The following is a 15,672-nucleotide window of genomic DNA, read 5'->3' as shown; positions in this document are numbered from 1 at the left end:
GTTCATGATGTTCCATTTCTTCTTCTTCTTTTTCTATGTCACTATAACCTACATCGGGCTTGGATTTCAGCGTTTAGACTTGGATTTCTAGGTTCCATTATTTTTAAATCTTTTATTATGTCATTTAACCATCGCATTTTTCGGTCCTCCCCTGAGTCTAGAGTTCATTGGTTTCCAATTAAAAAATTTCTCAGCACCAATTTTCGTTTATTCTTAAAGTGGTCCGGGATGCACTTTTGAAACTTCTTTAAAAAACATGCATTTGTTTGAAAATTTCTGTTCTGTCTTATTATATGATAAGTATATTCAAAATATTTACAAATCTAACTTGACACATTTTTAAAGAAAATTAAAAACTTTAGAAAATTGATGTCTTTAATTTTTGATATAATTAAACCTATTATAAGAGAACTAGTTTTTAAATTATTTTACGTTAATATCTGTATATTTTAAATGGTCTTCAGCATTTTTGTTATGATTGTTTTCAATATTTTATAGTAAAAAGTTCAGTTTTTAAAGGTCAATAAATTTTCAAAAATACATGTGTACAAATCTAAACACGTTTTCCTATTTTCCTGGTGACAAATCAATGCAATTATCTTCAATTTTTTATGAAATATATCAATTCAAAATTGAAAGAAAATGAGCCATGAGAAAAAGTTATTTTAAGTTCATCAAGCACATTGATAGAAATTAAATTAGATCGAAACTGAAATTAAATCACATCTCGAGTTCTAATTAAAATAAAAGTACAAAAATTGAATGTATTAAACGAAAAATAATAGAATTTTTTTTCAATAAAAGAAAAAATTTGAAAGAATGAAGGTTTTTGTGTCCCGCTTTTCTTTAGTGTTCCATCTCAGTTTTAATAAATGCTTTCCCACTATAATGATAGCTTACAGCTGCGAATGAGAATTTTTCATAAATATTTTTTCAATCTTTTTTTTTTTTAATTTTGCAATATTTATAAAAAAGAATTACAATTATTTGGAATAATTACGATTTATTACAAATTGAACAAGTTTAATATAATCAAGTTAAGATCATTATTATGGACTTGACTAACATTATTTATAAACATCAAAAATGTATAGCGAAATAACATTAAAAAGTGAAAACAAATATTTTGGGAAAAACAAACATATCAAAATGGATTGTTACATTTTTTTGTATTTCAAAATCAATGAATTATATAATAAAATGATAAAAACGAAATTGCTAGAAAATTACGGCTTTCAACTTCTGTGATACTTTATCTTTTTGATTAAATATCGTTATTTTTCCCAATTTTCACTGCCATATGTTATATTTTTACGAGATAGTGTGAATTTTTCTTATTACTTTTGACCAAGTAAACAAAAGATCAATAAAATGGGGTGTCATTATCGTCAAAAAGGTCAACTTAGTAAGTTCATTATTGCTTCTTTTAAATTGTAAATTACGACAGAAATTTAAGTAAAAAGCGAAAATTCGATAAAATGTGGTACCATTATCGTTAAAAATGTTAACTTATAAGTTTATTATTACTCTTTAATTTACAAACTAATAGCAAAAGATCTAAGATCTAAATAGCAAAAGATCAATAAAATGTCGCATCATTATCTTCAAAAAGGTCAACTTATTAAGTTTATTATTACTTTTTTTGAAATTATAAACACCAGTAGAAAATCGTATAAATGGCGAAAAATTAATAGAATTATGTATATTCAAAAATATAAACTTAGTAAAATAGCTATTACTTTTCTGAATATAATCATCAGAAAAAATAGTTTAGAAACAATGAAATATCATTAAAATGCGGTATATTTATCTCTAAAAAGGCCAATTATTAAACTTATAATTACTGTTTTAATGCTATACGTTAATCATAAACAGTAAAAGATCTTTAACACTTTTATACTACCATTTAGACACATGAATTATTGTTTCCTACGCAATTTGTTACGCTAAAACGAATGAGACTCATCCATAAATAGTTTAGAAGAATTTCATGAAGAAAAAGAAAGAGAGTAAAAGTTTATACTTGCACTCATTAAGTACAAGTTTATACTTGCACTTATCAAGTACAATTTTGTACTCAACCCCTTGATCTAAACAAATTAACTATTGTTTCCATTTTTTTACGTTGAATCGAATGATACCGTATTATCAATAACAGTAATAATTAAAAAGTTGCAAAAGGTTTTATGCATATAAAGTACCTTTTTGACTTATTCTTATTTAAACATTCTACATCGATGCCCGACAATTATCGAGACAAAGGAATTTCTTACAATGTATTTTTTGAACTGAATCAGGCGAGAACAAACAGGAGATGATCGGACAAATAGTTTTGAAGTTATAAGGACTTTATGTATAAAAAGAACACTTACCCATTTATACCTATATACACTAACAAGAGTCATGACAAAAGTTATGGCATAGCAGCATGCAAATATATAGATAGTAGTAGTATCGCTTACAAAACGTATATATGGGCTGTGCACTGACAAGACTATTCGATTCGTGTTCGCGTTATTCATTCAAGAATGTTTTTGGTGCAATTATGACCGCAAGACGAGAATTAACAGACTTTGAACGTGGAATGATAATTGAAGCTTGACGCATGGAACATTCTATTTCGGACATTATTAAGGAATTGTCAAGTGCCTACAATGTGTGAGACGTGGTGGCTCAGAGGATAGAGTGTTCGCCTTCCAATGATGTGAACCGGGTTCGAATCCCAGCGATGACTGGTCAATTCAAATTCTGCATTCGGCTTGCACTGGCCACAGTGCTGACGTAAAATATCCTCAGTTGAAGACGGATTATGGGTTAGAGTCCCCTTGCTGTCAGGATAACCGTGAGGAGTTTTCCTGGTTTTCCTCTCCATGTAACGCAAATGCGGTTTAGTTTAATCAAAAAGTCCTCCACGAAGGCAATTTTCTCCCATTACTTGATACAGGAGTTCACTTGTTTTCTGGATTGAGTTCTAAATTACAAGGCTACGGAGTTGAACCGAGTTTAGATACGACTGTTCAACGACGGTTATAAAGCATCTACAGTGTCAAGAGTGTACCGTGAATACCTAATTTCCGCCATACCCTCCCACCATGGACACCATGGACAACAGTGGCTGATCACGTGCACTTAATAAACGAGTCCGCCGACGTGTACATAGAATTGTCAGGTTAACAGACAAAGACAAATAACCTTGCGTGAAATAAGATCAACGCAGGACGTGAAATGGGAAACTGTATCTTGGTTAGATGACGTAACCACGGTGCTGACGTAAAATATTCTCAGTGGTAGACAGATCAAGGGTTAGAGTCCCCTTGCAACCAGGTTAACAATGAGTGGTTTTCGTGGTTTTCCTCTCCATGTAAAGCAAGTTTCAAATTTTAACTGAATGTGATAATATGTTATAAATCATGCTGCTTTTTTCTTAAATCAATTTTAACTTTTGCTCTGCATAGTTACTAATTATCAGCATTAGGCATAAACAAACATATGTCTTTGTGAGCCTAGTGCAAACACATGGCTTTAGAGCTACTTGGTGGTGGTTTTGCTTTAAGTGAAAAAAATTCATTTATAAATCCGCAACTTTATTTATTTGTTTTTATTTTCATTTTCAAATCTCAATGATATTAGACAGATATAAATAGATTGAAATGTTTTGATAACAATGACTCAACAAGAGTTGATGACTTTGTGCTAGTTAAGTTTTTTTTAAAAATATATATATAATATTAAAGCAGTATATAGTGTTAGAGAATTCGTAGATTTAAGGATCTAGATATATGTTTGGGGAGTATGAGGAATTTCTAAGAATGATGGATATAGTTTTATTTTATTTTATTTTACAACCGTCATTGAACCGATTTTGAGTTTACGGCTACCAATGTTCAAGCCTTGTAATTTCGAACAAAATCCAGAAGACAAGGGAACTACAGGATCAAATATTGGGTGAGATTTTACCTTTATGTAGGACTTTTTTGCATAACAAACACGCAAATGCGTTACATGGAGAGGAAAACCAAGAAAACCTCCCACGGTTCTCCTATCAGCAAGGAGACTCTAACCCATGATCCGTCAGACACTGATGATACTTTTCGTCAGCACTGTGGTCTGTGCGAGCCGGTAATTCGTATTGACCAGCCATCGCTAGGATTTAAACCCGGTTTACCTCATTGAGAGTCGAATGCTCTATCTCCTGAGCCACCACAACTCAAGATGACTATACTTATTCTAATCATGGATCTTTCATTTTTCCAGAAAAAAAAAACATTTTTTCAAATTTCAAGAAAAAAATAGTTACCAAAGTTTTGTCACCAAAAACTGAAAGAGCAACCACGATTGTAGCTCAGAACATGTTTAAAATTGACATTTCAGTTTTTTTTTTCGACGAAATAAATAAAAAAATTCAAAATATTTATCAAATTAATCAAATTGAATAATGATTTTCAAATGTATTTATTTGTGTTCAAAATGTCTTTCTTAATATAGTAAAATTCTCTATTATAAATTTATATTTTAATAAATAAATGTCAATATTTATTCCTCAATAAGGATTAGATCGAAATTATTTTCATTTTCGTTTCAGATACAACTTTCTGAGTTGTAATAAATTCCACTGTAAGAAGCTATCAAGATTATCCACAATAGCCTCAGGTAAGAGGGCTTTTGTGGACAAAAACAACCCTTTTTATACAAACATTTTTCTAAAAACAAAACAACTTTTAACATCTACATACAAACAGGAATGCAATAAAACATCCAAATTATTGTTGCAAAAATACTTCATAAGTTGAAAATAATATTTAATAGGGTATTTTTGGCAAATTTGTAAAAAAAATTTCAAACTAGCCCCCTCTCCCCTTAAAATTATGGTAAATGTAAAGCACCCAGCGAGTTTATATTTTTAATAACAAGCTTACTTCGAAATATGTTTTTTTTTAATATTATTTACAATAATACTGATTTCTGTATCATATTCTTAAACTATTAAATACACGTGTATTATTTTCTTTTTTCAGTGGTATTCTTTCTTATCAGCGCTTATCTATCCAAACTAAACGTTGATGCTTTTGTTGTGAATGATAAAGGTATTTCAGATGAAACTGCTTATCAGCAAGAAGGTTAAAATTTTTGTAACCCTATCTTTTCTGATTTCTTCCGCTTGTCATCATGATTATCGAATAAACTTTTTTTGTTTAGCTTGTGATAAAAATTTGGTGAAAAATCAATAATAAAACTTAGCTTAAATAATAAGAGATCCTTATTAGAACTGAAAATAAATTTAAGGACTTATTATATAGTTTTACTAACTATAAGGGCTAAGGATATAGTTTTATAATTAATTATTATTAGTAATAATATTATATACATGTTGTTTTCGATAGTAAACAAGCATGCTCCGAAATAAAATATTTGGGTTTTTTTTTTATCTTTGGTTTTGATAGCTGCGGTATTTTGAAATTGCATGACCGGATATTTCATAAAAGTACAACGATTTAAATCAATAATGAAAGAGAAATGAAATATATAGTTTACTGCAAACTATTTGGAGAACCGATTATTTCTTCTCACCAAATTTTAAATTAGTTAAAAAAGTTCGTCAACAGATGGAGCTGCTGTGTGTAAAAGACTGTATAAAAATGTATTCTGCCGCGCATTAAAACACTCCTAAACGAAATATTTACACTGGAAACTGCTATTTTTGTCCTCAGGTTGTTCAACGTTGTTGACGCAAATGGTGGTTATTGTTAAAATATCGTTTTATAAGATTTTTCTTAAAATTAATATCGCCACCTGTTGATAGACTTTAGAACTATTTTTGAAACTCGACGAGAAGAAGCTAGTTTCTTATACAGATAGTTGCGAACTATTTATTTTTCTATTTACTTTCTTTTTTCTGTAGTTGATTTTATAAACATTTGCCTCGTTTGGGACACTAAATGATACAAACATGTTATTTAAGAAAAGATAACTACACTATAAGGAAGAATATGCTTAAAAACAACTAATCTACATTTTTTCCTTGTTGGCAATCTAAAGGACATAAAAATCATAAGCAATATTTCTTAAATTCATCTTGATAGGAAAGAGAGTCTACAGCTTCGGTTCTATTATAACACGAAATTTGTTTTGAGTACTTTTGAGGAAAGGAAAAACCGTTTCACACGCTTCGGAACCGGTTTTTGTTTACATTCAGAACAAAGGTGTTGACGAAAATATTTGCGTTTTAGCTTTGAGCTCGGTTAACAGCTAACTTATAGTTTGTCTATGGAAAGAACTATGCCTGCTGTTGTCTGCTGCTATGGAGATAAGATACAGCACATTTCAAAGAGGGGAGCTTCTCTCTCCCCTGATTCCCTTTCTCCCTCCGACTTGAGCCAAAACTTGTCTTAAATACTGACCTAACACCCCTACTAGAAATAGTTAAACCTTGTAATCATAGTCACTACCACTGTACCAGATGAATAACGAGGGGGTTCTTTCCATAGACAGACTGTAGGCATGTCACGAAATGAAGATTTGACTAATTGTCCATTGCTGTTCTCATGATGCATACTCAATGAAACACCTATAGTTGTCTTCATGATTTCTACCCATTAAAATACCTCGTAGTTGCTCTTCATGAGGCCTACCGATGGGTCACCCAGTAGTTGTTACCATTGGCACTTTTGTCAAACTAATGTGATATTGTTTATTGATGTCTTTTCTTCTTATTTTAGCAGATATCGAATCAGGTGATCCTTACTACGCCAGGTTCAAATGCCCTGCTTCATTCGGTGCTTTCCCTGATATAGAAGATTGTTCTAAGTTTTATATTTGTATGGCTGGATTTTCTCGTCGCATGCCTTGTCCACCATTTCACCATTTCGATAAGAATAGGCGACGATGTATGTCGATATTGGTTGCAGTTTGTGACAAAGGGGAAGGTATGTTGTTCTTTATATAAATTACCAAACTTACCATAGCTTCCACTATCTTTAACCCTTTTATATTGAAATTCATTTATGCGGAAAAAAATAGGCAATGAATGCGAGCATTTTTTTTCTTAGTCATTTCTAAGTATGCTATTAAAGAAAATAAACCAAGAATTCTCAATTTCATCAGATATTGTAAAATATATAATTACAAAAGATATCTCACTTTTGAAAAAAAATCATCAGAGGCACTGACACTGTTTTAGTTGTTCAAATTTACATGACATTATGTTTTAATGCGGGAGAACCATAAAACTTAAAAACTTGAAATTAAAAGTGAGTGGGAAAATGTACAGGAAGTAAGACGAATAAAAAAAATTAGCATTTGAAATTTAGTTCAAAAATTATCAATCTCTTAACTTGTAGTATCAACTTTATTACTATCATTGAAGCCAATCTAGAGAGCAACAGAGTTAAAACCCGACGTGTTGAAATTATCATATTTGATTTTATTTCGTTGTTAGCGTATAACTAGAGCTTAAGACTTTTCTAACGCACTTATAAAATTTTATTGAAAAAATATCATACAAATAAAGATATAAATAAGTTTAACCAAGAAGGAAACATTTCTTTCTGAGTTAATTTATACTTGGAAGAAAACATATACTAAGATTTCTTTTGTTAATCAGCAATCAAATGTAAATTGTTCAGTTGCAAAAAGTAGCGTTTTATATTTTTCGCCGCTTAAATGATCCTTTACACCTCCTGATGAATATTTTTTTATTTCATTTTTACAAGGATTCTAAAAATATATATTAATGGTGATAATTACAGAACACCCTGTTTACATTGAAAGCATTTCCTTTTCAGAAGAAGAAGCAACAACACTTGAAGAAGGAAAAGATACCCCCGATGAAATGGGATCTACGGTGGAAGGTAAATATTTTGTCGGTTACGTTTTGCAACGTCCGTTTACACAAGAGAGTGGCCGGGATAGCCTGGTTGGTAGGGTGCTGGGCCCATGTCCGAGAGTTCTTGGTTTCGAACCCCACCTGCCGAAGACTCCCCGTGTAGAAAGTGGTGACTCGTCCACGTTAAATCTGTCATTTTACAAAGTCCTTCATGTTCGCATAGCAAATCAATACCTTTGGGAATACTTTTTTTTTTTTTTTTTTTTTTTTAATAACGGCAGGCACTTGAACTCTCGTTCTTCGCCTCGGAAGATGCCGGAAGTGTTGCTCATTTAGCGTTACCCAGTGGGCACCTGTGAACCTAAGTCACGGAGGCGAGCAACATTACCCACGCCACACTGCCACAAACCCGTTCATAGGGTGGGCCACATTCACACATCACACACAACAGAGGACAGCACAGAGAGAAACATCCATGCCCAGAGCGGGATTCGAACCCGCAGCCATTGGCTCCGCAGTCAGGCACGCTAACCGCTCGGCCACCTGGCCGGCTCCTTTTGGGAATACTAGATTGGAGATCGATCGTTCTCTGATTCAGGTCAAAATTACGATCGGTGGATGAATGAATGGGTTCGCCCTATAAACAGGTGTGGCGGAAGTTGAATTTTTGGCCATAGATGGCGCCACTGGAAAACGAGAACAATCGTACCACTGTGCCTAAACAGGAATACGAAAACAACAATAACAACTCAAGAGAGTAGCTCCAAGTGTTCCTTAAAATCTATATTTCTTTTTTAAAATGCTGAAAAGAATTAAAAATTAATTCTTATACTTGAATGCTTTTTAGATACTATCTTTGTTAATAAATTCTCAATGCCATCTAGGCAATGTCGCTTCCTTAGTTATCGTTTCCTTTGTGCTTTCAATGACAATATTTCCCACTCAAAAATCATTCCAAATGGGAGAAAACATTGTATTTAGTTTATGGCATTGCAGAAACGTTTAAAATAGTGTAATGTATGTAATGGCGGGAACGTGTTATGCTGTCATCTATTTATCACAGATTAAAATACTCCAAAAAAGTAATGACTAGAAAAAAGGAGAGCACTGCATTTTTATCCCGTTCTTTTTTCCATATTTTTTTGAAACTTCAACATTAAATTTATAAACAACAATTATTTTACCGCTATTTCGATCATTTGCTAGGATTCAAACCTCTAGTTTCAGAAGCAGACAGCTGACTATTTCGATAAACATTTTGAATCTGGCATACTGTCGAAATTAACAATATTAATATTTGACTCTTCGATTATTTTGTGCCCTCTTTTAAAAAGTATAAAAATCACACAAAATATTACAAGTTTCATTAGTAAATAACTATTAAAAAATGTTTTTCTAATTGCAGATCTAGTGTTCGTGTGTCCAGAAGTATCTGGATTGTTCCCTCACCCAACAGCGTGTGCCCAATATTATACTTGTTCATCCTTCGAACCATCATTACAAACCTGTCCTGAGAATGAATTGTTTGATGGAATCAAGATGGAATGTAGACCCGAAAGCGAAGTAAATTGTGGATCGAGAAACCGACCAACAGGTATGATGGTCTTTTGCGATTGAGAGAGATTTCAATTTTAAAAAAAAACTACTCATCAATAAGCGCATGAAACAAACGTATAAAGAACACAGATCTTGTAAAAATTAACTTAATAGCTTTAAATTAATAAAATGAACTTTAAATTGTAAAAACTAACTTAATAGTTAGAATTTCTTAAATAGCTTTCCAAATCAATAAATTCTCCCATTGGGAAATTGAAAATTCATCTATCTTCTAAAAATATTTTGACTTGAAATATTTTTTTTAAAGTTCTGAATTAATTTTGGAAATGTTTAAAAAATAGAGTAAGGAAATTAGAGCAATTATTTAGGTGTATTTAACATTCCCAGGTAGCAAACACAGGGTGGTATATGAAATGAAAAATAAAATTTTCAAAAACATTTGAGTTGTTTTGAAAATTTGAAGTTTAGCATTTTGTTTTCAAAAGTAACTATAAATATTCTGATTTAAACTATGGTATGTTCTAAGTGCTTGTCATTAATCTGCGGCAAACGAATTGCAGACTTTTGCAAAACTTTGAGACATCAATGCTTGTGTTGACCTTATAAACGGCAGTTTTAAACTTAACAAGGTTTTTTTCCAATTTTTTTTTTTTTTAATTTCATTTTTAATCTTTCCCCACAGAAAGGAGTCACAAATTTAAGATTAGGAGAATAAGGTGGTCTTGGCGATGGTTATTCTCTTAGAAACGCTGTACTTCATTTTCATCTTAAAAAAAGGAACAGGATTATTAATGAAATTCAAAAAAAAAAAAAAATCCAACATATACCGCATTCGACTAATAAATTTTAACTGAACCTCTGCAATGTTTGAAAAATTATCAAAGTTTATTTTTCTTATAACTCAATAAATTGAAAGCCAATAGGATGAATGATTTAAGGCTAGAGAATTTACTGACGAAAGGAAGTGAATTCTATACCTTGCCAATATTTTTTTTTCCATAATCGTCCAAAGAGCTAAGTCTATTAATTCTTAATTAATTCGTAAAATTAATTCTTAATTCCGTGAAACTGAATCAGAAAAATATACTTGATAATATAAAGACTTCATTTAATTCAGAAAATATGAAGATGGTAGTAAAAGTCGACATGCCTCGAGTGATCAATAATAAGCACCCATTCGAGTTAAGCGAGGCTTGAGAATAGGCTCCTATTTTTGAGTGCTCGAAACATGTCGACTTTGATTACCATCTTCATATTTTCATTTTCTGAAGCAAATAAAGTTTTCATATTATCATGTGTAACTCATTTAAGCTGTATTCATCATGACATTCACATTCTTTTCGTTTTAGTTTGCTACCAATGACCCTCCAAAAACACTCAAAAGCAGAGGATTTTTCCTCCGCTGAGATATTTTTGGAATTAAAAGACTTTGCAAAATAAACGATCTTGTATGAAACGAATCTTATATTGTTAACCAAGACTAAACTGAGGTTTTTCCTAGATAAATCTCAATTTTTCAAAACTGTTCATTATGGCTTTCATCCACGTAGCTCTTCAATTTTCCCCCTTGTTGATATTCATATTAAGATTTTATGCTGTTCTTTCTATTCTGTATGCTGTCACTGTATAATATTCGTTTTTAAACATATTTAATTAAGGAAAACATTTTTTATTTAATTTTAATAACAAAAGGAAACTTTTGATTTTAACGAAGAAATGAGTGAATGAACAACACTTTCAGTAGCACTTTCCATCGTTAATATTCAAGAATAATGATTGCTATTTTCTGATGTTTGAAACAATTTTACGAATTCCAGGTGAAACCACTGTTGCTTCAACCCCTTTGCTGCCTGAATCCACACCTCCTGAAATCAGTACTCCAAACGAAGGAACTCCAGAACCAACTCCTCCAGAGCCAACCCCTCCAGATCATGATTGCGATGACGATGATCTTGATTGCATAATCACAGTAACTGGAGAAATTCCCAAGTGGTTCAAATGTCCAGTAGACATTGGCTCCTATCGTCACCCGAGTAGCAAAAAACTCTTCATTTTTTGCATTAATTGGAAACCATACGTGAAGAAATGCGGTCAAGGGTTGATTTATTCGCAGGAAGTGAGAACCTGTGTTCCAATTCAGTACCCCGAATAACGAACTCTAAAACTAACTTCATGATTTTTATTGAAAAAATTTTGATTTTCTTAAAAGTTTGTGATTTGATGATTGAAGTTTTGTGAAATAAAAAATGATCATGTGGATAAATTATTTTTCATACTGGAGTTATATGATTGTATAGTTAATATTCAAAAATTTCAGTTTTAATGAATTGGAAAAATTTAAAATTCTACGACTAGCTTTTTTGTGATTTTTTTAAAAAATAATTGACGATTTGAAAAATCAATGAAAAAAGTTCGACGAGGATAAAAACTTACAGTTTGCAGCGTTATGAACAGTAAACAAAATTTCAAGTTTAAAATATGAACATAACTCGTTAACATAAACCAGCATAATGTAAAGTATTGTGTAACAATAATTTCTGCTGCATATCTGGCTATTCCAAGTAAAGTAACAACATGAGGGTCTGTTACTTTTGCCCTCAGGCTATGACTCATTGCTGTTGCAAATGGTGCTTATATTGAAAACATTATTCTATAGTTTTTCCTAGTTAGCAAAGTTTCTTTCCTTCTTTTTTTATTAATTTTTTTATGAATTTTGTAACGAATTTTGAAATTTGGGAAGTAAATAATAACTGGTTTCCTGAGTAAAATACAAAAAACAGTACACTTCAATCGCTTTCCGCTGTATTATTTCTGTAGTTGATTTTCCATTTTGCTCGTCATTTCTGGATCTCAGTCTAAATTCTTAGATATTCTGAGAGAGGAAGCATTTTTTGAAGTAGAAGGTTTTTAACGGTGGTTAAAAATTTATAATCTCAACTTTTGAAGTACCTAACTTTAACTGAATTTTAATTCCAAATGATTTCTCTTTATAGAATTATTTTATAAAAAGAATGAGTTTCGCTTAAATTTCAGAAATAATTTTTCAATCGAAGAAACTACTAATCAAGACAATGTTCATTTATCTGCAGATATCATAAACGAATTTTTTAATTGCGGTGCAAAAATTTCGTAATTCATTTATCAAGCTGTCGAGATGTAAGGAAATGCGCAAAAAGAAATTAACATTAAAGGGCCAAAACTTTCAGTCGCTCTCCTGCCTACTATTGGGACTCAAATATAGGACCTCTTATTTTGAGAGTAGGAAATTCGAATCCATTGAAAACCAAAAGGCTTGTTTATTCAGAGAAACACGTTTTTGTGTTTGATTTCGTAACTTAAAATATCGTATTCATACATTAATAAGCAAATTTAAGGTAACCTCTGTAAAGTTTGAGACTTAGTATGTGAAAATCCGATTATTGGATCAAAAGTTATTAGATAAAAGTGTTTTTTTTACCACTTAACTTTTGCACTTATATATGTATGTAATATATATAACGACCCACCCTATTAATTCAGGGTATGCGTTAAAAATCTGTACCGTCGCCACGGCAGGCCCACCCAGAAGAGGGGGCGCAGGCTCAATCAGTGCCGGTCGGGGAACCCGGCGATGCCCCACCGTGGCATTTGTTAAAATTCAGATCAGTTTATTATAAGTTACATGGCAACAGCCCGATAATTTGATTTCAGCAAGGGATACACTACAAGTTGTTCAAAATATGCCACAAGGGATCATGATAATTAAACATTTAAAACACAAAAAAGGGGAACCACCGAATTTAAATAAGGTCAAAGGATCCTAATAAATTAAGAAAATATTAAGTCTAGAGGTCAACGGACCCTTATATTATTATACAAACCCTTACGTATATCAGCAATTAGTTGGCTGCACAAAGCAGCACATAGGCCAGGACTGCTTGAACACAGGTCCAAGAGTGGACAGCAACAACTCAAAACATAAAGAATACAGACAGTTAAAAGTAAAAGCATCAGATAAAAGGTCAAAGGCAATGACAAGTATAAAATTGCACTTATATATAAAAAAATACACTTATATATAATACTTTCATATATATGCACTTATATATAAAATTTCATACGGAGTAAGGTGTTTATAGGATGTCGAAGGCATTCGGGAAGTTTTGAAAAAGAACTGAATCTTCTTCGAATCTCCCTGAATCCTTTGCACTTATATATAAAGGATTCAGGGAGATTCGAAGAAGATTCAGTTCTTTTTCAAAACTTCCCGAATGCCTTCGACATCCTATAAACACCTTACTCCGTATGAAATTTTTAAATTTTTTAAACAAGATAAAGTATATATGAGATTTGGCTTATGAGCATGGCGAATGTTTCATTTTCACAACTTCCGAAACCGAAAAATTAGATACTATTTCATGGAAAACTAATGATCTGCATATATTTAGTTACTAATTAATTAACACGTTTAAGGCTAGCCTTTTTAACTATAATTATAGAGTCCTAATGTGTGAAAATCCGTTTATTAAATCAAAAGTTATTCATGGTGTTAATTTTTATTTTGTACACTGTATGTATATACATGAATAAATCACATGCTTGAATTCTCACATTCAAGACGTAAATCAAATTATTCTTTTTTTCAAAAAAAAACTTTTTAATAGCATAAATTTCTTTGTCGTAAAAAAATGAAATAAAAGCTGATTGGTAAGCTTAAGTCAATTTTAATTATCAATTAAACGTTTCATACAAGTATAAATATATGTCTTTTAGTCTGAAAAGGATTTCATTGGCCTCAGACAACAAGTGTTGATGATGAAAAGATGTGAATCAATCATATTTAATTCTTAATTAATTATTTAATTAAAAGAATTTTGTGTTTTTCGTTCCTGACAATTTTTGTTGACTTCGAAAAATGATGAAAATGTAAACACAGATACTTATTAGTTAATCTAATTTCTTTTTTTAAATTGTAATAAAAATTTCTTTGTCCATGTTTTTTCAATCAATTTCAAACTTAAAATAAATCTCTGCTGGCAATTTGTGTTTACAACAGGGGTGTCCAGGCATAAAGTTTTATGTAAAATTGTTGCAGTCCTATTCCATTCCAACTGAGCATTTCAAAATGTAATATTTTTTTAACAAAAAATGCAACTTGTTTCATAAAAATTGAAATTTTCAATGCAATGCAAATCCTAAAACAGCAAAATGAGTTAAATTTAATTGCTGTGTGGGTTTATTTTCACTCATAGTTCCCTCGTGTTCTCTAACAGTCATCACTTTCCCTTAATCACAGAAAAGTAAAAAATTAAAAATTTATAGCATCATCGATAAAACACATAAATGTAAAATTTGGGTGAAATCCCGGCATTTAACACGTTAATTTATCCTAAACTAGATGATTACCCACGTGAGTTTTTTAATTAGTTCTGAATATCAAAGATCAACATGCATCACAGTAATTCATATTTCAGCATTCATCTCATTAGTTCTATAATTATTAGGACTTGATAGGTACTCTGTGTTAAAATCTGAAATGGCTACTTATTTAATATATTTCTAATAACTTTACGTATCTACAAAAATATCCTCTATATTTATTTATTTTGCTTTAAATCTATATTGAGAACTTGCTTTAATACCTAACTGTAAGGTTAGCGACAGGAAATGAAATTTTCATTCATGTTAGGTTTCAAATTTTCATTCATATCTCAAACACATTCATATCAGATACTTAGTCATAAAACGAGTATTTAAGATATGATAAATTTATTGTTTTTTTAAAATGTGGCATTGGAAGGCTTTAATAGTTTCAAATTTATAAGAAGAAAAAATTATTAATTTTTTATTATATCATAATATTAATCATAATATTTATGATGTAATAAAATTATTGTTCTTAAAATGTGTAATTAGAAGGCTTCAATTGTTTTATGTGTATAAGAAGAAAAACTATTTATTATTTATCATAAATTATTTATCATATAATATTTAGTCTTAATATATTTATGATATGATACATTTATTGTTTTTAAAATGCGTAGTTTGATAGTTTTATTTTTTTTAAAGGAAAAATTATTAATTATTTATTATAAATTATTTATCATTTCATAATATTAGTCTCAATATTTATGATAAAATAAAATTATTGTTTCTAAATGTGTAATTGGAAGGCTTTAACAGTTTTGTAATGGTAAAAAGAAAAATTATTAGCAATTATTAATTAATTATTATTAATTATTAATAAACTTTAAGCGATTATTAATCAACTAATTATTAATTATTTATCATAAATTATTTATTATAAATAATTC

At 30.7% G+C, this 15,672-nt stretch overlaps 1 protein-coding gene across 2 annotated transcripts; it reads left to right on the top strand.

Annotated features, from left to right (window-relative positions):
* The first annotated feature begins 1,244 nt into the window (after positions 1-1,244).
* Positions 1,245-11,642, top strand: LOC107452065 (protein obstructor-E). Of its 2 annotated transcripts, none has more exons than XM_071180116.2 (6): positions 1,245-1,405; positions 5,016-5,117; positions 6,720-6,923; positions 7,782-7,847; positions 9,228-9,416; positions 11,197-11,642. In XM_071180116.2, exons 1-6 carry the CDS (start codon positions 1,372-1,374, stop codon positions 11,529-11,531), a joined length of 930 nt encoding a protein of 309 aa, XP_071036217.2. In that variant the 5' UTR covers positions 1,245-1,371; the 3' UTR covers positions 11,532-11,642. The 2 variants fall into 2 exon arrangements, with proteins under 2 accessions (XP_071036217.2, XP_042897546.3); XM_043041612.3 differs by having other exon boundaries at positions 1,251-1,405; positions 6,717-6,923.
* Positions 11,643-15,672: the final 4,030 nt, after the last annotated feature.

This window comes from Parasteatoda tepidariorum, chromosome 1, assembly GCF_982258835.1.
Source record: "Parasteatoda tepidariorum strain Cologne lab strain chromosome 1, Ptep-v5.0, whole genome shotgun sequence".
In the NCBI taxonomy this organism is placed as follows: domain Eukaryota; kingdom Metazoa; phylum Arthropoda; class Arachnida; order Araneae; family Theridiidae; genus Parasteatoda; species Parasteatoda tepidariorum.
Note: the sequence above shows the minus strand (reverse complement) of the source record. Positions and strands in the feature narration are given on the sequence as shown.